The following is a 27,084-nucleotide window of genomic DNA, read 5'->3' on the forward strand; positions in this document are numbered from 1 at the left end:
ATCAATTCGAATCCCAGCATCCTATGGTCCCCTGTGCTTGCCAGGAGCAATTTCTGAGCAAGGAGCCAGGAGTATCCCCTGAGCACTGCTGGGTGTGACCCCAAAAACCACAAAAAAATTGAGGGGCCAGAGCTATAATACAGAAGATAAGGCACTTGCCTTGCACCTGTCTTACATTGTTTCAATCCCTAGCATATTGTATGGTTCCCGTAGCCTACAAGGAAAAATTTCTGTGTGCAGAGTAAGGGCATTCATTGGGTATGATCCACAAACAAAAATATTGAGAACAATGACACAACCTTTTGTATGATGTACAAGTTTAGGCCTGTCTTAGTTCAGTCACCTCAGCCAGTTCCACACACCATTTCTTCTACTTTCTTTCCACCTCCTATATGTTCTATTTTCTAAAAAGCTCCTACTCTGGGCTTCACTGTCCAGTTTTTGTATTTCAGTATGCACAACACTGTGTTGTTAGACGACCAAAAATGTTATAAAACATGAATCTACTCATATTAAAGATAATTCACAAACAGTTCAAAAGACCTAAGATCTAAGAAGCTCTGCAAGAGTTATCATTTCAAAGCTATGATCTTAAAAAGTCTGGAATGAATCTTTAATGTTTTCAGTCTCCAAGGGAAAATGAAATAGCTGTTAAATTTCTTCTGTGTGTGACAGACTCAGAAAATGAGGATTTTATTTATACAACATCCTCAATATGTGCTCTAGAAGTTGTCAGTACCTCAAAAGACACATAAATTCATACCTGTGTCTGTGTAATCATAATGGTCTTACAGAAAAAAAAATTCTACATTCAAAAACCCCACAATCCATGCTATGCTTCTAATCTAGTCACTTATGTGAAAAGTAAGTATCATGGTATCTATGCCATAGAAATTTATGAATAAAATAATTATGGAGCATACATCAAAGATACCATAGTTGCACAATAACATAGTAAGTAGTAGCCGAATTTTCAGACTGAATGAAGTGCATTCAAGATTATAAAATTTGATCTCCAAATTTAAGAGGAGAAATTTGATTCCACTGTGAGAAAACATAAAGCATAAACAAAGGTTATTCAGTGTTATAAGAAAAAAAGAAGTAAATATAAAATGAGGTCAGTGGAGAATAATGTGTTACATAAAAACCTATTATTTATTTACAGAAGCAGGGAAGCATGAAGTAGGAATGGAATCTAAAGTTTGACTTGCTTAGACACCTGACTCAGAGGAGCAATTTCTGAGCATAGAGCCAGGAGTGACCCCTGAGTGCTGCCATGTGTGACCCAAAAAACAAAAATAAATAAATAGTATAGAAAGTTTACATCATACCATTTTCTTCTAGCAGACATAAAGCAAAACTAATGGTTGTATAGATTAACACCGAATAAATAAAATCATGACAATTTTTACAATAATTGCTACAGCATATAATTTGATAGCTTAAAAGATGAATTTAGGGGCTGAAGCGGTGGCACATCTGCCTTGCAAGTGCTAGCCTAAGACTGACCACAGTTTGATCCTGCAGCATCCCCACGGTTCCCCCAAACCAGGAGTGATTTCTAAGCGCATAGGTAAGAGTACCCCTGAGCGTCAAACAGGTGTGGCCCCCCAGAAAAAGATTATTTTATATTTTTGAACATACCTTCAAAACCATAAAATAAATTAACCATATAGTTATATCCCAATGGATGTATTAAGGCTCCTTGATTTAAGGGTTATTTAGAAAAATCATTTTAAGCTAGAGCACTACATGAAGGTAATTAAATAAGAAGAAAGAATATTTTAGACTGTTAAACACAGAATAAAATGAGAGAAAAAGTTTTGTATTTTAGTCTCTCAATTGAACATTAATTTATATTTATTGTACTTTTGAATGTGACATGCTAATTTTAATGGATTAGTCTCTATCATCCTCCACTTTAAATCCTTTCCATCTGCCATAATAGGTACCTTATTCTAAACACATGAATCACCTTTCGGAACAAATGAGGCAAACTCTTCACTTTCTCCACTAGGTATAAAAATGATTATAGGCAGAGTCTTGTTTTTTGTTTGTTTGTTTGTTTGTTTGGAGCCACACCTGGCTGTGCTTTCTCTGGCATTCCAGGGATCAAACCCAGGTCAGCCCTTTTCCAAGGACAAAGCAACACCTGATGTACTATTTCTCTGGCCCTAAAGGCAGACTCTTAAGAAAATAGTTGATTAAACCTACAAATAAAATCTCTACTATTAGAGTCTTGGTAAATAAATTATGATACATCACCACAATGTATCTACAGAAAAGAAAAATAAAATATTTCTTTGTACAACAGAATATACCATAAAGTTGAAAAAATGGAGAAAAGTGGATAGAGTAGGCTATCAGTTATTTAAAAAGAATAAATAATAAACAGAAGAATAAACAATATTTTTCAAGTTTACCCAGAGGAGGAAAAATCAGGTTAAAAGGTTTAAAACCAAAAATATGATTAATACAGCTTGATCTTAGATTTGCCTCTCAGATAATTCAAAACAAAATAAAATTTGTTTTAAAGAAAAAAAATCCTCTTGAAAATGAAATAAAACAAATTAATATAGTCAGGTATGCAATTGGTAGCTTACCCATAGGATAATAACTATCCTAAGAAATAAAAACAAAATAATGGTATTTTTATATTTCTTTTAGGACATATCCCAAGAACACAAACAATAGAGAAAAAAAAACAACTTTGCAGCACTTTATAGGAATTGTACTTTGATGGTAATGTAGATTTGTTATTATGATAATGCTGTGTCTAAATTGTGACACTTTATTATGTAACATTCCAATTATTGTACATGGTATTTTCTGAGAACCACTTTTCTCAGCATGGAAGAAGATGTAGATGTATATCTGGTCTCTGAAAAGTCTTTAAGCAATGAGCAACACACAGAAAATAAGATACTTTGATGAAACTACGCCTGCCCAGTGGGGCCCAACTGTGAAAAATTGTGAGTGCTGCCTATGTGTGTCTGTCTCCTGTCCTGTTGCAAAAACTCTTGGGAGTGGGCCGAAAAGAGGCTCCAGAAAACTCGCTCTCCCAGAAGCTCATTCTAGAGTGGGAATTATCAGGAACTGCTTCATAATGTGAAAACTGGCTATAATCAGTACTTTGCAGAAGCCAGGTCCCCTGTTTGTGACATCAGGCTGGGAAAAATCTATAAAACTATACCTGCCCAGTGGGGCCCAACTGTGAAAAATTGTGAGTGCTGCCTGTGTGTGTCTCTCTCCTGTCCTATCACGTGAAAATCTTGGGAGTGGGCCGAAATGAGGCTACAGAAAACTCCGCTTCGCTACGTGGCATTGCGCTCTTTCTAAGGAAAGAACACCATCACAACAAGAAGAAAAGATCACACTAAGAACTGTGCTGGATCACTGAAGCCCAGCATTTCTCTCTGGACTATCTTCTCTGCTGCGTGCTCAGGCCTAAGATTTGATACTGTAAGAGGCTTCATCCACCGAGGACTCCCCTCCATTGAGGCAAGACGACCCACCCAGAAAGGGTGGAGAAAGGGTGGAGCCAGAGGAGTGTGGCTGTGTACATCACTTAGCCAATGAATACCACCACAACACGTAGAAAAACCCACAATACAAGTGTGACAATGGGGAAATAACACAGGCCAGCATCAGAAATAGAGAATGAAGAAGACAATTCTGATGACCAGATAATGACCAACCAACTCATCAACCTCTCAGATAAGGACTTTAGACAAGCAATAAGGAAGATGCTCAAAGAACTCAAAGAAACCATGGATCAAGTTGAACAAAACACTAACAAGAACGAAGAAATTATGAAGACAGAAATCACAAAACTCCAAACTAAAATAACATGAAAATAACTGAAAACTCAGTAAACGAAGTGAATGACAAAATCGATAAACTCTGGGACAGGCTAACAAAAGCTGAGAATAGAATTAGTGCTGTGGAAGAGGAGATAAATAACAATTCCATACAGTGGGAGAGATTGGAAAAAAACTTAAAGCAAATGAGCAGACAATGGAAAAATTAGTGAAAGAATGGGAACAGATGAAAATAGAAGTCTAAGATAAGCTCAACAGAAACAACTTAAGAATCATTGGAGTCCTAGAGACCCAGGAAGAAAATTTCCAGGAAGAATCAACGGTCAAGAACATCATTAAAGAGAAACTTCCACAGCTAAAGAATATATGTGATCAAATCCTGCATGCTCGAAGAGTACCAACCAAAAGAGACCCCAGAAAAAATACCCCAAGACACATCCTAGTCACAATGACGAATCCCGCAGATAGGGACAGAATTCTGAAAACAGCAAGATCAAAACGGAAATTACATTCAAGGAAGCATCCTTAAGATTTACAACAGACCTGTCACCAGAAACACTCAAGGCCAGAAAGTAGTGGTGGAATATTGTGACAAAACTGAATTAATAAATGCTTCATCCAGAATACTGTACCCAGCAAAACTTACTTTCCAGTTTGACAGAAGAATACATGGTTTCACAGAAAAAAAACAGCTCAGAAACTTTATAGACTCAAAACCAGTCTTAAGAGAAAAACATAAAGACCTAATTTAAGAAAAGACTAAACAAAAGACACACCAAATTTTAATATAAAGATGGCATTAAATCCCAGGACAATTCTTGCTCTCAATGTCAATGGACTAAATACACCAGTTAAGAGACACAGAGTGGCTAAATGGATCAAAAAACTCAATCCAACCTTCTGCTGCCTACAAGAAACACACCTGAATAGTCAGAACAAACATAGACTCAAAATAAAAGGCTGGAGAAAAATTATCCAAGCAAACAACACCCATAAAAAAGCTGGAGTGGCCATACTAATATCAGATAATGCAAACTTTATACTCAGGAAGGTAGGAAGGGACAAAGATGGACATTTTATTCTAATCAAGGGGTATGTAGAGCAAGAAGAAATCAGTCTCCTAAACATATATGCACCAAATGAGGGGCCAGCAAAATATTTAATACAACTGTTGACAAATCTGAAAAATCATATCAATAACAACACAATAATTGTGGGGGACCTCAACACGGCTTTGTCAACACTGGATAGGTCAACCAGACTGAAACCCAAAAACAATATACTAGACCTGAAAAGAGAAATGGAAGAAAGAGGCCTAGTGGATATATATAGGACACTCCATCCCCAGAAACCTGGATACACAATCTTCTCCAATGTACCTTGGACATTCTCCAGGACAGACTACATGCTGGCACATAAAATATACCTCCATAATATCAAGAGGATAGAAATTTTGCAGACTACCTTCGCTGACCACAAGGCTCTGAAATTATTTGTGAACTCCAAAGGGACTCAGAAGAAAAACTTTAACACTTGGAAGTTAAACAGCATCATACTAAATAATCAGTAGGTCCGAGATAAAATCAAGGAGGAAATCAAAAGGTTCCTGGAAACAAATGATAATAAAGACACAAAATATCAGTAATTATGGGACACAGCAAAAGCAGTACTGAGAGGAAAATTTATAGCTTTGCAAGCACACATCAGGAAGGAAGAAGGGGCTTACCTGAGTAGCTTAATGACGCAGCTCATAGAACTAGAAAGTGCTCAACAAAGGGACCCAAAAATAGGGAGACAGAAGGAAATAACAAAGCTGAGAACAGAAATCAATAAAGTGGAAACCCAAAAAACAACCCGAAAGATCAACGAAAGCAGAAGTTGGTTCTTTGAAAAAATAAACAAGATTGATAGACCACTGGCAAAACTGACAAAGAAAGAGAAAGAGAAAGAAACTTGATACCTCATATTAGGAATGAAAAAGGAGTGATCACTGCTGATATGGCAGAGATTCAAATGGTAATCAGAAACTACATTGAGAAACTCTATGCCACTAAAAATGAGAACCTGGAAGAAATGGATAAATTCTTAGACTCTTATAATCTTCCACGGTTGAAGGAAGAGGATGTAGCATAGCTAAACACCCCATCACTATGATTGAAATTAAAACGGTAATCAAATGTCTGCCCAAAAACAAAAGCCCAGGCCAGGATGGATTCACTAATGAATTCTTTCATACCTTTCAAGAGGAACTACTACCAATCCTGGCAAGACTCTTTCATGAAATAAAAAAAATAGAAACACTTCCAAATAGCTTTTATGAAGCCAATATCACTTTGATACCTAAACCAGACAGAGATGCTACAAAAAAAAGAAAATTACAGACCAATATCGCTGATGAATGCACATGCAAAGATCCTCAACAAAATCCTGGCAAATAAGATTCAATGCCTCATTAAGAAGATTGTTCACTACGATCAAGTAGGTTTCATCCCAAGAATGCAAGTATGGTTTAATATTCGTAAATCTATCAACATAATACACAACATCAACAACAAGAAAAAGAAAAATCACATAATCATATCCATAGAAGCAGAGAAAGCATTTGATAAGGTCCAACACCCATTCTTGATCAAAACTCTCAGCAAGATGGGAATAGAAGGAACCTTTCTCAATATAGTTAAGGCCATCTACCACAAGCCAGTGGCAAATATTATCCTCAATGGAGAAAAACTAAAAGCCTTCCCTCTAAATTCTGGCACAAGACAAGGCTGTCCTCTCTCATCACTCCTGTTCAACATAGCACTGGAAGTACTTGCTATAGGGATTAGGCAAGAAATAGATATCAAGAGAATCCAGATAGGAAAGGAAGAAGTCAAGCTCTTGCTGTTTGCAGATGACATGATACTCTACTTAGTATACCCTAAAGACTCTACCAAAAAGCTTCTAGAAACAATAGACTCATATAGCAAAGTGGCAGGCTACAAAATTAACACACAAAAATCAATGGTCTTTCTATACACCAATAGTAATAAGGAAGAAATGGAAATTAAGAAAACAACCCTATTCACAAGAGTGCCACACAAACTCAAATATCTTGGACTCAACTTGACTAAAAATGTGAAGGACCTATACAAAGAAAACTATAAAACTCTGCTCCAAGAAATAAGAGAGGACACGCAGAAATGGAAACACATACCCTGCTCATGGACTGGCAGGATTAACATCATTAAAATGGCAATACTCCCCAAAGCATTATACAGATTTATGTGATCCCTCTAAAGATACCCATGACATTCTTCAAAGAAATGGATCAGGCACTTTTGAAATTCATTTGTAACAATAAACACCCTTGAATAGCTAAAGCAATTATTGGGAAAAAGAATATGGGAGGAATTACTTTCCCCAACTTTAAACTGTACTACAAAGCAATAGTTATCAAAACAGCATGGTATTGGAATTAAGACAGGACCTCAGATCAGTGGAATAGGCTTGAATACTCAGATAATGTTTCCCAGACATCAAATCACCTATTTTTGATAAAGGAGCAAGAAATCCTAAATGGAGCAAAAAAAGCCTCTTCAACAAGTGGTATTGGCACAACTGGCTATCCACTTGTAAAAAATTGAACTTAGACCCCAGTTAACATCATGTATGAAGGTAAAATCCAAATGGATGAAAGACCTCGATATCAGATCTGAAACCATAAGATATATAGAACATCACATATGCAAAACACTCCAGGACATTGAGACTACAGGCATCTTTAAGAAGGAAACTGCACTCTCCAAGCAAGTGAAAGGAGATATTAACAGATGGGAATATATAAAGCTGAGAAGCTTCTGCATCTCAAAGGAAATACCACCCAGGATACAAGAGCCACTCACTGAGTGGGAGAAACTATTCACCCAATACCCATCAGATAAGGGGCTAATCTCCAAAATATACAAGGCACTGAAAGAACTTTACAAGAAAAAAAAACATCTAATCCCATCAAAAAATAGGGAGAAGAAATGAACAGACACTTTGACAAAGAAGAAATACAAATGGCCAAAAGACACATGAAAAAATGCTCCACATCATTAATCATCAGGGAGATGCAAATCAAAACAATGATGAGATACCACCTCACACCACAGAGAATGGCACACATCACAAAGAATGAGAATAAACAGTGATGGTGGGGATGTGGAGAGAAAGGAAGTCTTATCCACTGCTGGTGGGAATGCTGTCTAGTTCAACCTTTATGGAAAGCGATATGGAGATTCCTCCAAAAACTGGAAATCGAGCTCCCATATGATCCAGCTATACCACTCCTAGAAATATACCCTAGGAACACAAAAATACAATACAAAAACCCCTTCCTTATACCTATATTCATTGCAGCACTATTTACCATAGCAAGACTCTGGAAACAACCAAGATGCCCTTCAACAGACGAATGGCTAAAGAAACTGCGGTACGTATACACAATCGAATATTATACAGCTGTCAGGAGAGATGAAGTCATAAAATTTTCCTATACACAGATGTACACGGAATCTATTATGCTGTATGAAATAAGTCAGAGAAAGAAAAAAACGCAGAATGGTCTCACTCATCTATGGGCTTTAAGAAAAATGAAAGACATTCTTGCAATAATAATTTTCAGACACAAAAGAGAGAAGAGCTGGAAGTTACAGCTCACCTCAGGAAGCTCACCACAAAGAGTGATGAGTTTAGTTAGAGAAATAACTACATTTTGAACTGTCCTAATAATGAGAATGTATGAGGGAAATGGAAAGCCTGTCTAGAGTACAGGCGGGGGTCGGGTGGGGAGGAGGGAAACTTGGGACATTGGTGATGGGAAAGTTGCACTGGTGATGGGTGGTGTTCTTTACATGACTGAAACCCAAACACAATCATGTATATAATCAAGGTGTTTAAATATAATATATAAAAAATAAAATAAAAATTATAATATAAAAATAATAAAATAAAATTAATTAATTTAAAATTAGTTATATTCATAACCATGCCCACAAACACAGTTATCATCTTTGTAGTGGGCCAGTTCCCTAGACTCACTGTTTTGTTAAAAGAGATATAAATCAAACAGTGAAATATCATCGGTACACAGGCAACTCATTCGAGGCTGGTAATCCCAGGTAGAGAGGGAAGGCCAAACCCTAGTCTTGCTAAAGCCACATCTGCCACATTCATGACACATAATTGCTTTGCCTAATGGCTCAGCTTCACCACTCCTTTACAATTCTCTGCAGACATAAATATGACCATTCTTCAGGTGTGCCAGTGTGTGGGCTGATATCATCTTGGCTTTTTTTTGCAAGTGTGGGCACGCCCCCCCCCCATTCTCCTCTTTCTGGGAGAGCTCATAGCTGAGAATATGCCCCACAAAAGTCTCAGTATCAATTATAGTGATTTGAATTCCTAGACCATGCAACAAATTTATTTGTTTGATGCTATCATCCCAGAGGATTACACACATTTATATGCCAATGTGTAGCTGAGGTCACTTAATCTTCAGAAAAATGAAATAAGTGAATGCTGCTAGATAACAAGAATTTGCTCTACCTTTTGCCAACGTCTTAATAAACTCATTGGATCTACAGTAATTTTCACAAATTTTCTTGTCACTGTACTTTTTTCTTAATTTGCTATCTTGCCTTTTTTTCCTATTTTTTTCTTTTTGTTCTTTTCAAAATAATTTGTTTTCACTTTTCTGGAAAAATTTATTATAGTCAACTATGTTGACTATGTTTTACCATTTTTTAAAATAATAAGTAAATTAGTAATAAAAATTTTGTGTCAGAGAGATAGTACAGGTTATTAAGGTACTTGTCTTGCAAACTGCTAAACCTGGTATAATGCCTATGACTGAACATGCTCCCTCTGTACATTGCCAGGAGTGGTCCCTAAGCACAGAGTTGTGGAATAATAAGCCTTGAGGACCACCATATTTGGTCCAAAACGAAAAAAAAAAGAATAGATGGTATCTTCTCTAAAAATATGAATCGTTCATAAGTAAAAGATCTAGGAAACTAATATAGTTTAAGAATGGTAAAGAGATCATTATTTAGAAGTGTTTTTCTTAATAGATGTATTTATTTGTTTTTAATTTTATTTTGTTGAAAACATTGTGATCTACAAAGTCTTTGATCATTGAATTTCAGATATACAGTGAATCCCCACCACCAGTGTCGACCTCCTCCCACCAATGTTCCCAGAGTGAAACCTATTCCACCACACTTTGTCCCCTAGCCTGCCACTATAACAGGTCCATTTAATTTTAAATTGCTAAAGTTTAGGACTCTTGATTCTCCTATTGTTGACTTTGGCTTAGATATTTAGTTTTATCCTTTTTTTCCTTCACCAATGTACCTGAAACCACTTGGCTTCTGGTCCCCATTCTTTCTTTATTCTTTTCTTCTTAATTTTATAGAAAAATGCAGAAATGTGAGGTAAAATAAAGTAATCCATGCCCCAAGGTTTTATGAAAAAGGTAGGAGCCCCTATTTAAAAAGTAAAAAAAAATTTTTAAAAAGGAAATAAAAAGGAGGTGGGAGACAGAAGAAGGAAATGTAGAGAGAGAGAGCAAGAAAAGAGGTGAAAAGGAGACCAATGTATTAGCTTTGATTCAACTTAAAACATTTTTTAAAAGTATAAAATTGGTAATGGAATTTAATACTTAAACACTAATAGATTATTTGCGATTAAGATTTGTTAATATTTTTAGGTATAATAGTAATATGCATATGTGATTTTAATTCTCCTCTTCTTGAAATAAATTCTGAAATAATTAAGAGCTGACAAAAGACAATTCTCAAATACATTACAAAATTAGACAAGAGAACACTCTGGGGGTGTGAATAACTTAGAACTAGCTATAAAGTAGTGAATACTAGAGTTGGTCATTGAGTGTCAGTGCTGGTAGAGGTCCCAAATTATTCTTTTAACTAATGCATACATAAAAGTGAGAAAATAGTGTTTAAATACAAGTAGCTATTAAAACACTCAGTTCTCTGCACTTGCTTCAAAATATAATCAAGAGAAATGAACCGTGATTCTTGTTTTTATAGTTTGGGATTGGGGCTTGATTTGGTTTGGGTTTTGGGGCCACACCCAGGGTTCTCGGGGCTTACTCCTTGTTCTGCACCCAGAGGTGACTCACAATGGGATTGTGGGACCATATAGGGTGCCATGGATCAAACCCAGGTTTGGTCACATACAAGGTAAGTGTTCTACCTACTCTATCATCACTTTGACAAAGGCATTTTTAAAGAAATTCTTTCAAGTCTCAATTTTGAAAAGTACAAGGTGCTTCTTTTGTAGCAATGAAGTAAAAAGATGAAGGCATGTACAATAAGAAATAAAACAGGGGCCGGAACAAAAGTACAGCAGCAGGGCATTTGCCTTGCATGTGACCGATTCGGGATGGACCAAGTTTGATCCTCGACATCCCACGTGATCCTCTGAGGCTGCCAGGAGCGATTTCTGAGCACAGCGCCAGGAATAACCCCTGTGCGCCACCAGGTATGACCCCCAAATAAATAAGCAAATAAACAAAAAAGAAAACATTGAATGTGGGGCTGGAGAGATAGCACAGTGGTAGGGCATTTGCCTTGCATGTGCTGATCTGGAAAGGACCTGGTTTTGAATTCCAGCCAGAACAATTTCTGAGTGTAGAGCCAGGAGTAACTCCTGAGAGCTGCCAGGTGTGGCCCCAAAACCAAAAATAAATAAATAAAATGCATATTAAAATAGTGAATGCATAAAGAAAGTTGCCTCAGACAATAGCAATGTTTTCAAAATTGGGAGGGGGTAAAATTTACAGAAGTTTGTCAATGTAAAAGGAATACCATAATTATAAAATTGTCATTCTTTATATTCTGTTTAATTATTCTTAAGATGAGAATTCCAAATGCATGATGAAATCACCTAGTTATTGACAGAATATTTAATTAATCTCCCAGAACAAAAGTTAGTAGTTAACTGCACATAGGATGATAAGAAAAGATTGAGTTAATATTTCCTGAAAAATAAATCCACTACACATCACCATAAAGGATGAATTTAACAATTACTGCTCTCCTGTTAATGCAGTTATGCAGCAGTCCAGCTAGAAATGTTTATCTTGAAATTGGTCATGAAGATCAGACGAATTTGAATTAGACTTCTCACAAATATTAAAAGGTAAAGTAGGGGACCAGATCCAGATGGAAGACACTAAATTAAAAAAAAAATCAAATCCACTATATGAATCTTTGTCTGAATTCCAGATAAGAACTGAAGAAAGAAGTAAGAAATGTGCCATCCTGGAAAAAATTGGAAAATTTAATATTGCCATATATCAAAATTATTCAATATATAACTTCAGCATTCAGGTTATTAAATATACTAAATTTTACAATGTATGCCTTTGTCAACAAAAAGTATATCTTATAATATAACATACACACAGATTAAAGAAAAAACAGAGGTTATAAGATACACAAATATTGTATGGGTGTTTGCTATATTAATCTTTAATTTCTCTACAGATTTGAACTTTAAAAAATTAAAAGCTAATAAAATCACATTCATATCATGTAATATCTGAACAGTGTTCTACTCACAGATAACTGGGCATTGTTGCCATTGCTTTTCTGGGACTTATCCTTGAAATTTTCTTTCTGAGTGGCTGCTTGTTCTGCAAATGACACATTTAGGTTGATATCTGCTTCAGGGGTGAGTGCCTCCTCAGACACTGGTGAAATCAGCTCCTTTTCACCTAACACTAGGCTAGATGCTTGGTCTGGAAAAAATGAAAATAATAATTCATACACTGTATTTGTTTTTACTTTAATGGGTCAATTATACACATATCTTTATGAAATGACCTGTAAAAAGTAAGCAATGATTATGGTTATTCAATAGTAGTGGATACTAAAGGAAACCTCCTAAGTGGGAAGCAGGTAGGGTTCCCAACTGGTGGGTTGCAGAAGGAAGAAAAAAAAGGGTAGAAATCCATAGCTCAATTTTGCTTCCTTTTTCTGAAACTGTAATTCTTAGATTTGATTTAATTCCAATGCATTACCAAATTTAGCAAAATCCCCACAGTAATGAATTAAACCAAACTGTTAAGTTATTTTACACTGGGGATTAAAAACAAAAAGAGAAGGAGGATAGTTGTAATTTCTCTTAGAACTAGCTATATAAATCTAAGTGGGTGCCCTTTGAAGCCTAACCCTACCACTTCCTACTCTGAATCCTTAAGTAGAAATACACTCACAAGCCTGGTGAATCTCACCCTTCTGTCCTGCATGTCAGATCTGGCCTTAGGTTAAGGATTGGGCCCAATTTATGACTGTCTATTCTCTAAACTTAAATCTATGCTTTTTCACACGAGCTAGCATTCACACAAAAATATTACTAAATACATTACTTATATTGGAGGTAGTTGGCTCTTATTTCTCAGACAGTAATCAGCTTTAAACTCATTTTACTCAACAGAATAACTAGTTGATTATTATTCCCTGGTCATACGTAAATGATTCTTCATAGTAAGGAAAATAATCTGAACAGCATATGTGTTATTAGTAACCCTCTTGTATAAACAAGTAATTGGAAATGTAAATCTCTACCATTAACATTTACAAAATTTGAAGAACAATGGAAAAACTAAGGAACTGAGCTGCAGTCACAGATGGGGCAGAAACCCAGGCAAGTTTCCAAGCCCGTCAAAGTGATTGAACCTGGTTCATGAGGACTAAAAATCAACAGTCACTTTAATGGTAATAGGAATTAAGCACGCACTTTCCAGTGACTGCAATAAATCACTGGATGAGAAATTTAACCAGATCAAATAACTTGAGAGGATGCAATATTCCTTACAAATAGAACTTTTATTTATTTTTTAATAATATCTTTATTTAAACACCTTGATTACAACATGATTGTGATTAGGATTCAGTCATGTAAAGAGCACCCCATCACTAGTTCAACATTCCCACCACCAATGTCCCAAATCTCCCTCTACCCCACCCCACCCCTACATGTACTCCTGTCAGCCTTTCCAGTTTCCTCATTCATTCACGTGGTTATGATAGTTCTCAGTGTAGTTATTTCTCTAACTGCACTCACCACGCTTTGTAGTGAGCTTCATGAAGTGATCTGGAAGTTCCAGCCCTCCTCTCTTTGGCTCTGAGAATTTTTGCAAAAATATCTTTCATTTTTCTCAAAACCCATAGATGAGTGAGACTATTCTGCATCTATTTTTCTCCCTCTGACTTATTTCACTCAGCATGATAGATTCCATGTACATCCATGTATAGGAAAATTTCATGACTTCATTTCTCCTAATGGCTGCATAATCTTCCATTGTGTATATGTACCACAGTTTCTTTAGTCATTCATCTGTTGAAGGGCATCTTGGTTGTTTCCAGAGACTGGCTATTGTGAATAGTGCTGCAGTAAATATAGGTGTGAAGAAGGAATTTTTGTATTGTATTCTTGTGTTCTAGGGTATATCCCTAGGAGTGGTATAGCTGGATTGAATGGGAGCTCAATTTCCAGTTTTTGGAGCAATCTCCATATCACTTCTTCAACAAGTGGTATTGGCAGAACTGGTTAGCCACTTGCAAAAAAGCGAACATAGACCCCCAGTTAACATCATGCACTAAGGTAAAATCCAAATGGATTGAAGACCTTGATATCAGACCTGATACCATAAGGTATATAGAATAACACGTAGGTAAAACACTCCATGACATTGAGACTACAGGCATCTTCAAGGAGGAAACTGCACTTTCCAAACAAGTGGAAGCAGAGATAAACAGAAGGGAATACATTAAGCTGAGAAGCTTCTGCACCTCAAAGAAAATAGTGCCCAGAATACAAGAGCCACCCACCGAGTGGGAGAAACTATTCACTGAATACCCATCAGATAAGAGGCTAATATCCAATATATGCAGGGCACTGACAGAACTTTATGAGAAGAAACATCTAATCCCATCAAAAAAAATGGGAAGAAATGGACACTTTGATAAAAAAGAAATACAAATGGCCAAAAGACACATGAAAAAATGCTCCTCATTACTAATCATCAAGGAGATGCAAATCAAAACAACTATAAGGTACCATCTCACACCACAGAGATTGCCACACATCACAAAGAATGAGAACAATAAGTGCTGGTGGGGATGTGGAGAGAAAGGAATTCTTTTTCACTGGTGGTAGGAATGCTGTCTAGTCCAACCTTTGTGGAAAGCGATATGGAGATTCCTACAAATAGAATTTAAGGAACTAAAGAATATACTAGCAACTCACCAACAGAATCTCATAAGGGAAAAAATGTATACACAAACTTGAAGACAAATTTCCAAATGAAGCATAAAAATAAAAGAAAAGCAGAAGATGGGAGGAAAATTTAGGTTATTAATGAACAAAGACAAGTATAATAATCTTCAAATTATAGGCATACTAGAATGTGAAGAAAAAGGAAAGGGGAAGAATGAGTGATGGAAGAGATAATAGCTGAGGACCCCCCCCTCTCATTTTCTGGAGGAAGGCAGCTACAATTCTAGAGAAGAAAAATGTATCAAATAATATAAACTCAAGCAGCAAAGTATCAAGAAACATAGTAATCAAAATGATAAGAACCAAAGAGACAGAGACCAAAATTTTAAAGCAATGGGAAAAGAAAAATTTTAAATTTAAAGAAAGTCCCATAAGAATTACAACAGTACTCCCATGTGAAATAGTGTACATAAAAAAAACTGGAATGACTTATTCAAATTATTGAATAAAATAAACTTTCCAAACCTAGAATCCACAGCCTTGAAAAACTCTCATTTAGGTGGGCAGGTATGAAAACATTCTGATAAATAAGAACTGATGGCATATGTGATGACCAAAATTTTAATATATTACTATAAGGCCATCTATATAAACAAATAGCCAATTGTAGAAGCAACCACCTTAAGCAAGAAAATGACAACATAGTTCTTTATATCAATAATATACCAAATGTCAATGGACTACAGTCTCCATCAAAAGGCACAGAGTAGCAGGATGGATCAGAAAACAAAATTATTCCATTTGTTGCTTACAGGAAACACATCTAAAAACAGGACAGGGGCCAGAGAGATAGCACAGCAGCTAGAGTATTTGTCTTACATGTGGTCAACCCAGATTTGATCTTCTGCATCCTATATGGTTCCCCAAGCCTGCTAGGAATTAAGTTCTGAGTGCAGAGCCAGGAGTAACACAAGTGCCTCTTGGTGTGGCCCTCCGAACAAAAATAAATAATTAAATAAATAAAAACAGGACAATCACAGGTTCAGATTAAATAGGCAGAAAACAATCATGCAAGCCAATGGAAAACAAATAAGTAAAAGCTGAAATAATCATATTTTATCAGATTAAATTGCATGAAAGAAGGAAATTAGAGACAGGATGAAAACTATTTTTTGATCAAGAGAGCAATAGATCAAGAAATATTAACTCTAATCAACATATACACACAAATGTTGGGTCACTAATGTTTGTAAGGTTTCTTCTAACAAACCTAGAGATATATTTGCATGTAAAAATAATAGGAGTGGTAGACATCAATATGTCACTGTCACCACTGATAATTCAACTGGACAGAATATCAATAAAGAAACAAGAGCCCTACATGAAGAACTAAAAAGACTTTCCATTTTCAAAAAGCAGAATACACAATCTTATTTATTGCTAATAGAACATTATCCAGGATAGATAACATTTTAGGACATAAATTAAACTTACATTTAAAATTCATAAGTATTAGAAGCATACCATATTAGATATCATATTAGATCATAGCATATCATATTAGATCACAAAAGCTTCAAGATAGAAAGCAACCATAAAAAGATGTGGAGGAAATCTGATAACTAAACTAAATGTTGCTAAACAGGTGAATCATGAGGGCTGGAAGGTCTAGTCCATGATATGAAGCTTACCACAAAGAGTGGTGAGTTCAGTTAGAAAAATAACTACACTGACAACTACCATGACAATGGTAGTGAATGAGAGAAATAGAATTCACATTGTGAATACAGGCAAGGGATGGGAGAGGAGGGATATGGAGGGCATTGGTGGAAGGTAAGTTGTACTGGTGAAGGGAAGTATTTTTAATATATATAAATATATATGGTTATATATATATATATATATATATATCCAACTACAATCATACTTGCAATCATGGTGTTTAAATAAAGATATTTTTATAGAAAGAAGAAATAAAACAATGTTGACTACTGATAAGGAAGAAAGAAGGTATGAAAATCTATTGAACACAGCAAAAGCAAAATTTACGAGGCAAGATAGGCCTCAATAAGGAAAGTAAAAATGATGAAATCAGGGGCTGGAGATATAGCATGGAGGTAAGGTGTTTGTCTTTCATGCAGAAGAACAGTGGTTTGAATACCAGCAACCCATATGGTCCCCCGAGCCTGCCAGGAGCGATTTCTGAGCATAGAGCTAGGAGTAACTCCTGAGAGCTGCCGGGTGTGAGCCAAAAAAAAAAAAAAATAATAATAAAATAAAATAAAATCAATAATCTAAATGCTGAGTTTACCTCTCTGGACAACAAACAAAAAATAAATACAGAATGAGAAACAGAAGAACGTAAATAAAAACTAGAGTGGAAATCAATGATATAGAAAACAAGAAAGTAATAAAAATAAATAATCAATGAAACCAAGAACTGTCTTTGAAAAAAATAAACAAGAAAAAAAAAAAACCATGGCTAGATTCACAAGAGGAAAAAAAAAGAAAGTTCTCAAATAAATTGGATTAGAAACAAAAGGAAAGAAATTACCATAGAACCTCCAGAAAACCCAGGCATCATGAGAACTTACTATGAGCATCTTTACTTTGGTAAATTGAAGAAACTAAAAAAAAAATGAAATAAGCCAGAAGAATACACACAGGATGACATCACATATGTACTATTTAGAATAACCAGATGTGGGAATGCAATGATTTAAAGCTAGTATGTTGAAATCATCCTTAGCCTTGGGGAATAGGAAAGAAATAGATTGGAGGGAAATGAGAGAGGAGAGGGAGGGATCACTAAGAGCAGGGGTCAGTGGGTCAGTGGGTCAACAGGAATCAGGTGCATCAGTGGTGTTAAGGAGTCATAGAGGAAAATATCCAAAACAAAACCAAAGTCAACAGTTCTGATATCATTAAATCCAAACTTTAACAGAAAAAAAATGAAGGAAACTGACAAGATGGCAGGCTGATGGGGAGAGAGAGAGGAAAGGAAATCTGGGATGGGAAAATTGGTGGAGGAAAATTTTTATATTGATGGTGAGATCAGTGCTTAAACAATTTTTGTCTAAAACTCACCTCTGAATAACTCTTTTAATTGTGCTAAAATTAAAAAAAAAGTCTTGCTATGTACCACACAATCTCCTCACAGAGCCACAAATCCTAAATTAGCTTTTTTACATGTTCTGTATTTCCCTTCTGAAATGTTACCTACTGCTATAGTAAAATTTCTAAATTAAGGATTAATGCCAAAAACTTATTGGCGTGAAGTCCAGTCTAGAGGAGGCATCTGGTACAGGAAATAACAGGAGTTGTACCTAATTATAAAGACAAAAAAGCTCCTACAACTTTCAACCTAGTTAACTCTCAATATTAATATAAAAATCCATTCCACATTTCTGGGGTTTAATAGATTTACATTTGTTATTGTTAATTCTCCAGAAGATAATGTTTCTGAAAGACTCTGCTAAAAACACAAGCATTAAGCCTTAAAGAAAATATTTCTAATTTATTTTGTACACTATTGATTTTAAACAAACTCATACCTTAGCATCAAGGACAGGAATACCTGTTATTTTCTCACTCTAGTCATCAGATTCACTAAATTGCAAATTAAATTGCACAACACATTGACATGCTTCTAACTTGACAAAGTGATAGGAGCTGATGAAACTTTAAAATCTCAATCAATATATAAATACTATTAAAACATCTGTTGACTTCAGAAAAGTGCTTTCGGTCATGTAGTTAACTTCTGTTGTTTTAAATTTTCTGGGCCACACCTGCAAGTGCTTGGGAAATCCTATGAGATGCTGGGGATGAGACTTGGGTGCATTATAGACAAAACAAATGTCCCTTTAGATGTAATATTAATCTGGCCCCAAATATACAATATCTAAAGAAACACAACTTTAATTGTAACAAAAAGCAAATATAAACCAAGCCTGAGTCACTCATTCAATAAACTGATGGGCTTTGTGGGTTTAGGTAGCAATCACAGGTTCCATGATGGATTAAATAAATGTTTTGTTAATGCTGAACTAATATTTGAATGAGAAGTGCTACATTTCCGTTTACAGTGGGCCCAGAGGTTATACTTCTGGTCCACCTAGTACCACACAGTTCAGAGAATAAGTTAAAGCATGCCAAGGTCAATGCTAAAATTGAAAACATCTTTATTTTATTTTATTTCCTTCTTTTAATTTATTTTATTTCTCCCTTTTATTTTACTTTATTCCTTCTTTTGTGGATTTTTGAATTAGGATAACTCAACCTTTTGCAAATTTTAAATTATTAACTTAGATGTGAAAACAGTTTTAGCTTTTCCCAGGTGTGCTGTTTATCTAGGAAACCATTCTGAAAGGAATTAAAGTTTAACTGTTTTCTTTCATTAAAATCCATCTTTCTGAAAAGTCACAAATTTGGCATGAATATATGTGCAAGGCCCTGAATTTGATCAGATACCACTGAACCAGGTATCTATCCCAAAGTACTACCAAGCCTGAAATACCTCTTGAGAGATTCGTCTTCCAAAAATAAAAATTGACAAATTTTTAAAAAAGAACCTTTCCAGAAATGATAGTTGGTGATCACTTTGGTGGCAAAATGGGGAATGGAGTGAGTATTGAAACCTGGACCTCACAGAAGCAAAGCACCATAGAGTAAATTATCCTACTCCAAGAATTATAATACTATTTCCTTTTTTTCCTTAACATTCCATGTCAAAGTTACAAAAAACACCAGCAAATGCCCTGTGCTAAGTTTAAAACTGAATAAATTATAATCAAGTTAGAACATATTTTTATAAGAAGTTACTTTAAAATATGACCAAAAATTAAATTAATTATATTAGAACATAAAATTCAAATGGAAGTAAAGCTAAGGCTGATTAAAAGATAAACAGCTTTCAGGAGTAATGAGGGCTATTGCTATAAGAAAAATTATAATGAAAATAATGAATTAAATATCTATTCTCAATATCAGATATAGGCAGAGGGTGGGGAAAGAGGGAATAAGGGGGCACTGGTGGTGAGAATTTGCACTGGTAAAGGGGGTGTTCTTTCTTTGAGGCTCAACTACAAGCTTGTTTGTAATTATGGTGCTCAAATTAAAAGAAAATAAAAGTCTATAGTTTAAAAATACATAAATAAATATCTATTCTCAGAGAGAAAAATGGTCAACAGAAGATGCTAAATAAATCTTTTATTTATTAAATTTTGATAGCATAAGTAATATAGATTGTTTAATAGCTCCTTTTCTTAAAGTGAAAAATAGTATTGGGGCACAAATAATTTATAAAACTCCTTCTATTTCTGAATTATTTAAAATATCATAGGGATCATCAGTGCCATTTAAGAAATTGCCCCTGCTCAATAAAATACAAAAGAAAGTAAGAAAATAGACACCGACATTATATGATCAGTATTAAGATATTAGGCATTATTAATAATATTCATTTTTAAGATATGTGGTCATTTATACAGTTATATAATTTAACAAAACCTATGACTTATACTTAACTGATTTATTGGAAATGGAACAAACTTTTCCACATTAAAACTTGATATCTAGCCGCCCTGGGGGTGAGGGAAGAGGAAATGGGAGGGAGGACAAAAATGGAGGTATAGGGAAGACAATCTGGAGATGGGAATACCCCTTGATTTTATGTAAATATGCACCTAAAATAATATTGTCAACAATATGTAAAAATAAAAAAATTAAAAAAATAAAAAAACTTGATAGCTTTTTTATTAAGAATAAGGATTTTTGAAATTCCAAGTATAAATAAAACATATACAATGGGCTATATTACCCACGCGTTTGTATTTTGTGCAAAATAGAAGCTCCATTTATGAAGTCTAATATTGTCATGCATTTCATTTTGTACCTTCCAATGTTTGCGTAACACTGGTTAATTCACTGGCTACTGGAAGAGCATGGCATTACTGAGAACAGGTGCAGTAGCAATACTCAGTAACTTGGATGGCATTCTTACTACTCTGGAGGCTCTATGCCCACATCATAGCATTCCAGCAAAAGCAGATGTAAAGCAGGCATTAAGATTGTCACCTTTTACTTGCCTGCTGCAAGCCACACTGGAAAGTACTCATATAACAAATGGATCTTCTAGAACTTCTGTTTATATAGCCTATATCACCATTTCTGGCAAAGGAGAAAAACATCAAAAAGGGACAATGTTTTCCTCAGTATTCATTTAGCAATTGCTAGTCAATTTTTCCCAAAGCCCAAAACATATTGACATTGGCACAAAAGGTTCATCTGTCTCTCTTGATGACCCAACTTTCTAGCAAAACAGGACTGATCATTCCAGCTTGCATGCCACTTCAACTTTTGCTAGAGCATAGATTTGGAAAGCACCCAGTCATTCACTCTTATGGTAAAACATGCCACTTAAAAAATCTCCACAGAATATTAAAAAGGAAATATTTAAGAAAACATAGATCTGTACATACATGTATATATAAATATATATGTACATATACAAGCAAATATAAATTTCTGTTGTATATATAGGGATAAACACACATATAGTAGGTAGAGGAAGAAGTTGTGAATTACAGAGGAAAAAGTAGCATTATTAGATATTTCATATTCCCATGATGTCCTGAACTAAGTCCTGTTTTTTGTTTTTTTTTTGGGCCACACCCGGCGGTGCTCAGGGGTTACTCCTGGCTCTCTGCTCAGAAATAGCTCCTGGCAGGCACGGGGGACCATATGGGGCACCGGGATTCGAACCGATGACCTCCTGCATGAAAGGCAAACGCCTTACCTCCATGCTATCTCTCCGGCCCCTTGTTTTTTTTAACAATTGAAAACATTTCCCCACACAGTTTATATAAACTTCCTTCTCTAATACTCTCAATGAAAATACATCCACATAAAGGATGAATACTCCAGGTATTGACTAAGAACATAAACAAGAGAAAAGCACAAGTTTCTGAGCATGAATCTAGTAGCCACAGGCCATCTTTTTTTATAGTTTGTTAAATAGTATCACAGGTTATTTTATTCTTTTTTTTTTTAATCAGAACTTTTCCTGGTAATGTTGCTCAGGGGTACTGAACATTGAACTAAGATAGTCACGTATGCTAGGTATGTGCTCTACTGCTCTACTTTATCTCCTTGGACCAAGTTTATATTTGAAGTGAAAAAGTCTGGCAAACAATCCTTGTTTCTCTAAGCACAGTTCACAGAGGTCAACCCTAGCAATGCTTAGGGGACCATGTGGTGCCTGGGATCAAACTAAAGGGCTACCACCTGGAGCAAAAAATGTGTTCCACCCCTTTAAACTATCTCTCTGCCCCTGAGATTACAATTTTTTAACTCAAATATACAATAACCTTTCCTTAGGTAAACAGATTAAATAGATATGACTTATTTTTAATAAATAATATTGAAGTTTTAATGTTTATTTTCATTTACATCTTGAATTTTGAATCCATTTTTTTGAAATAACAGAAAAGGAAAACAATGATAAAAGAATGATAAAACATGATATAAGAAAAACATACAAAAGTTTGACAATCAAATTGTCAAACAAAAATCTTACTTGTACTTTAAAACAGTTCTAAACTGGGGCCTGAGAGATAGCACAGAGGTAGGGCATTTGCCTTGCACACAGCTAACCTAGGACGGATGGTGGTTTGAATCTCGGCATCCCATATGGTCCCCTGTGCCTGCCAGGAGCGATTTCTGAGTGCAGAGCCAGGAGTAACTCCTAAGTACCATCACCAGGTGTGACCCAAAAACCAAACAAACAAACAAAAAATAAATAAAAAAAAACAACTGTTCTAAACTTTTTTTTTTTTTTTGCCTCTTTGAGCCACACTTCTCAATACTGAAAGCTTACTGCTGGCCCTATGTTTGGGGACTATTCCTGGAAGAATTCCAGGGAATATATGGGAAACGAGCTGAAATCCAGGTTGACTGCATGGAAAACAAATGTCCTAACAGCTGACCTATAGCTTCAACCCCATAAAATTGTTTCTAAATCTTCTGAAAAGCAATCTATTTTTGAGTAATTTCTTATTTGTGAATGGGGTTCCACATTCACTGGCACTTCTTAGTAGACATGCAGTCGTGCAAAAGTAAATTCGTACATATGAACCTCAATTCTCTCATCTGGAAAATAGATTAATAACAAGTAACAGCTACAAAGACTTCTTATTTGTATTACATGGGTAAATATTCCAACATAAGACCTAAACATGTAGGTAAAACTAATACTTATGACACAAAAAATAGAAATAAAAATGTTAAAAAGTATATACAAAGAAATAAGATTAGCCTTTTCTAATTTTCCACTTGGACACTTTCTTTTCCCTTTATTTTCTTCAAATATATATATATATATATATATACAGATGTATAAATATTTTCCTTTGGAGGTCACAACAAGCTGTGTTCAGGGGTTATTACTGGTTCTGTGCTTAGGAATTACTCATGGCAATCTTTGAGGGATTACATAAAATGCCAGAGATTGAACCTGGGTTGGTTGTGTGCAAGTGTCTTACGCCATTGTATTATATCTCTAGCCCCTCTTTTATATTATTTTTAAACTTTTATTTTATTCTATAATTTTGGGCTACAATTTGGTAGTGTTCAGGAGCTATTTCTGGCTCCCTGCTAAGGACAAGTGCCTTAAATCCTATACTATATCCTCAGCCCCATTTTAGCATTTTAATAAAATGTGCCCAGTTAGTTTGAAGGTGAATAGTTTGAAAGGTTGCATCTGTTTGCTATACTAATAAAAGAGAAAATACAAGAGAACAGGTCCAACATACCATCTTTTCCTTTGTATTTATTTTCATTTGTTCTGACTGACTGCAATTCAGTGCCATCTGAAGCCTAAAGATAGAAAGCAAGATATTTAGTCATCTCAAATGCATAACTATAGACACAGTTTTGTAAATAATTCCAGTACTAACCTTTATAGCACAAAAAACATACTCAGAATAACAACAATTATAGAAAAATGTGTTGTAATCTTGAAAAAAATCATTCAGCAAATATTTAATGACCTACTGCTTGTAAAACACAATATCAAGTTGTAGTGAATATAAAAATGTACCTCAGTATTCCAGCCTTGAAGAATTGCTATTTACTTGGAGGAATAAAGAGAAACTTATTAAAAGCTACTCACATAATCAGATGATTAATGGAAAAAAATAAAATGTTCTAGTCATGCAATAGAATATTCATGGCAATAAAAAATGGTTTGGTATATGCCACAAAATGAGTAAACCTTTTAGACATTTTACTAATAAAAAGGGAACCAGCCACAAAGGCCACTTCTATGCATTTTTTTCTGTGAAATGTCCATGCAAATCACAAACAAAAATGTAGAATGATGACTGGGAAGAAAACAAGACTGACTAGTAATGGGTGCAGGCTTCCATTGGGGTGATGAACATGTGCTAAAATTGATTGTGGTGATGATTATGAATCTGTGAATCTACTAAAAACCACTGAAGTATGGAATTAAATAGCTGAATTAGATGGCATATGAATTACTATCTCATGCTGTTAACCCCCCAAAAAGGAGGAGTTTCATTTAGGAAATAACCAAAATTAAGTAAATAGAAAAGTAGCTGGCAATAAATGTAAAATGGATTAAACCTAAATTTCTAGGTAAGAGGGGTACAGTTAAGGAAAGGCTCTTCTATCAGGGGCTGGGGAAGTAATAGTTGAAGAAATAGATTATAAACACAGTAAAAGAATGGCCAGCTCACTTAGCAGTGAATGTGGTCAGGTAGCACTTTCTCCTTTCAATGAAGGAATTCAGAGAGCAGAAAGGAGTCTAGATTAAGCAACCACAAAAGGCTATTTGACCAAATTATTGTTAAAATAATTTTAATATAAATTTTATTTTAATTATAGTGGCTTGCATATAGTTCACAGTAATATCCCAGGTACATATTTACATTGAATCAGGGGAATTCCCACCACCGAATTGTCCTCCCACATCCGCTCCCATTCTGCCTACCATATCCTCCACTATCCCCCCCAGGGGCTGCTAGAATGCATGGTCCCTTTTGTGTCTAGTTTATTACTTAGTGGTCTTATAATTGTTTGGCCTTGGTGCCTCCATTACTGCCCCCTCTAATTAGAAGGCGGGACTAGAAAGTTCAAGTTATATGGTTTTGTTTGAGGAAGAGAAAAGTAATATAATGAGGTAAAAATCGACTACACCGATTATGAGCAGAGTCATTCTAAAGGCTCTCATCCTTGGTTTGAGGGACGAAGGGGAAAAGAAGAAGATGAAACACCACAACAGTTCAAAAAGTGGAATCAAATAAGATATCCAGTGAGCACTGCAGCCATAAAAATATGCACCACATAGTTGCCATGCTCTTGAGATAGAAAATATGGCACAAAGAGGAAGAAGAAAAAAGAAGAAAGAAAAAGTAAATATATAAATTAAAAAGTTGACAACTACTTCAATATCTACCCCAAAACAAAAAAATCAACAAAAACTAGATTAAAAAAATAATAATAAATAAAAAAGTGTTTTTGGCTCTTCCCTCCAAACCCCCCCTCCCCTCCGCATAGGCACAGTAAATATTTGGGTCATCCGAAATGGGAATCCCCTTGGCCTAAGAGATACAGGGTTTATCTCTACCCTTGGAATATATTGTCATGGGATTATCTATAGACTCCTTTCATGTTCATTGACTCTCCCCTTGGTATTTTTAATTTTTATGGCATTTCAAATTTACGTAAATAAAAGTGGACCCTGTTGTACCCTCATATATAACCTAAACAAGTTGGCCATGAACAACTTGAAAAACCCTGGGGCATAGACATAGAGGCCATTCAACCTATAAAAAAGTATAAAAAATAAATAAAAATAAATTAAAAAGTAGGAGTAAAGGTAATACATCACATCCTCCCAAGCAACATCATCCTTTTAATCTCTGCCACAGCCCACAGAAGGCTAGTCTTCGATTGAACACAGTGAATGAGTTTAATCTTACATAGAAACACATTTGGAGCATGTTGTTAAACCATTTTCCTTGGCAATTGAAAATGACAGTGCAGATGGTGTTAATTTCTATACTATACTTCCTTGTGTCAGCAAGGACTTGATGATGAAGGCCTTAAAATGGAGGTATGTACTTATTTGTACATATGTACTTATTTGTACTTATTTGAAAACAGAAGAGCTGCAAGTGAAAATGACTGGCTGATGTTTGATTGCAGGCATGGGTATATATTTTTAATGGCACTTTTTTCTGGACTATTAGACACATGGTTTACAAACTGTCAATGATAGGATTCCATGGATAAATTGTCAATCTCTCTGGCAGAGTGTTTATTTCCCTCCAATACTATCCCAGTCTACCCCCTATTCTCCCCACCCCTCCCTGTAGCAATCTTCTACTGAAGACAGATTTTAGTTTCTATTGCCTTTGGGCATTTGTTATTCCTCTATTACATTTCTTCATATCTCACATATGAAAAATATTTTGGCTGCCCTCTTTCTAACTTCACACAGCATGATATTTGCCAGATCCATGCAAGTAGCAGCAAACTGAATGATTTCATCTTTTTTTTTATAGCTGAGTGGCATTCCATTGTTCATATGCCAAGGTTTTTTCATTCAGTCACTTATTATTGTTTTCAGATTTTGACTATTTACATATATTACTGTAATGAATATAAGTGAAAACTGGGTATAATTCTAATGTGTAATAGTGTTTCAGTTAAAGTCACATAGTGTAAATAAACCAATTTTATTGTTTTATGTTGTTGTTTTATTTTATTGAGTTTTGGGATCACACAAAGACCTGGGGGTTATTGCTAACATAGTGTACAGAAGTGACTGCTGGTGATGCATGAAGGACCATATGTGGTACCAGGGAATGAACCATGGTCCATCCACTGAATGCAAAATAAGTGCTTTAACCCATGTACTATATATCTGTGGCTAACCATTTTTATTTGTGATATTTCTCTC

At 35.2% G+C, this 27,084-nt stretch overlaps 1 protein-coding gene across 1 annotated transcript in view; it reads right to left on the minus strand.

Moving 5' to 3' along the window:
• ARHGAP18 (Rho GTPase activating protein 18) overlaps positions 1-27,084 on the minus strand; it is a 184,485-nt gene that overhangs the window by 64,905 nt on the left and 92,496 nt on the right. Inside the window, exons 4-5 of the mRNA XM_049771105.1 lie at positions 23,909-23,972; positions 12,434-12,612 (exon numbers count right to left, since the gene is read on the minus strand). Of these exons, the coding sequence (XP_049627062.1) occupies positions 12,434-12,612; positions 23,909-23,972 (243 nt within the window). The remainder of the gene's footprint in view (positions 1-12,433; positions 12,613-23,908; positions 23,973-27,084) is intronic.

Source organism: Suncus etruscus, chromosome 4 (assembly GCF_024139225.1).
Source record: "Suncus etruscus isolate mSunEtr1 chromosome 4, mSunEtr1.pri.cur, whole genome shotgun sequence".
Lineage (NCBI taxonomy): Eukaryota > Metazoa > Chordata > Mammalia > Eulipotyphla > Soricidae > Suncus > Suncus etruscus.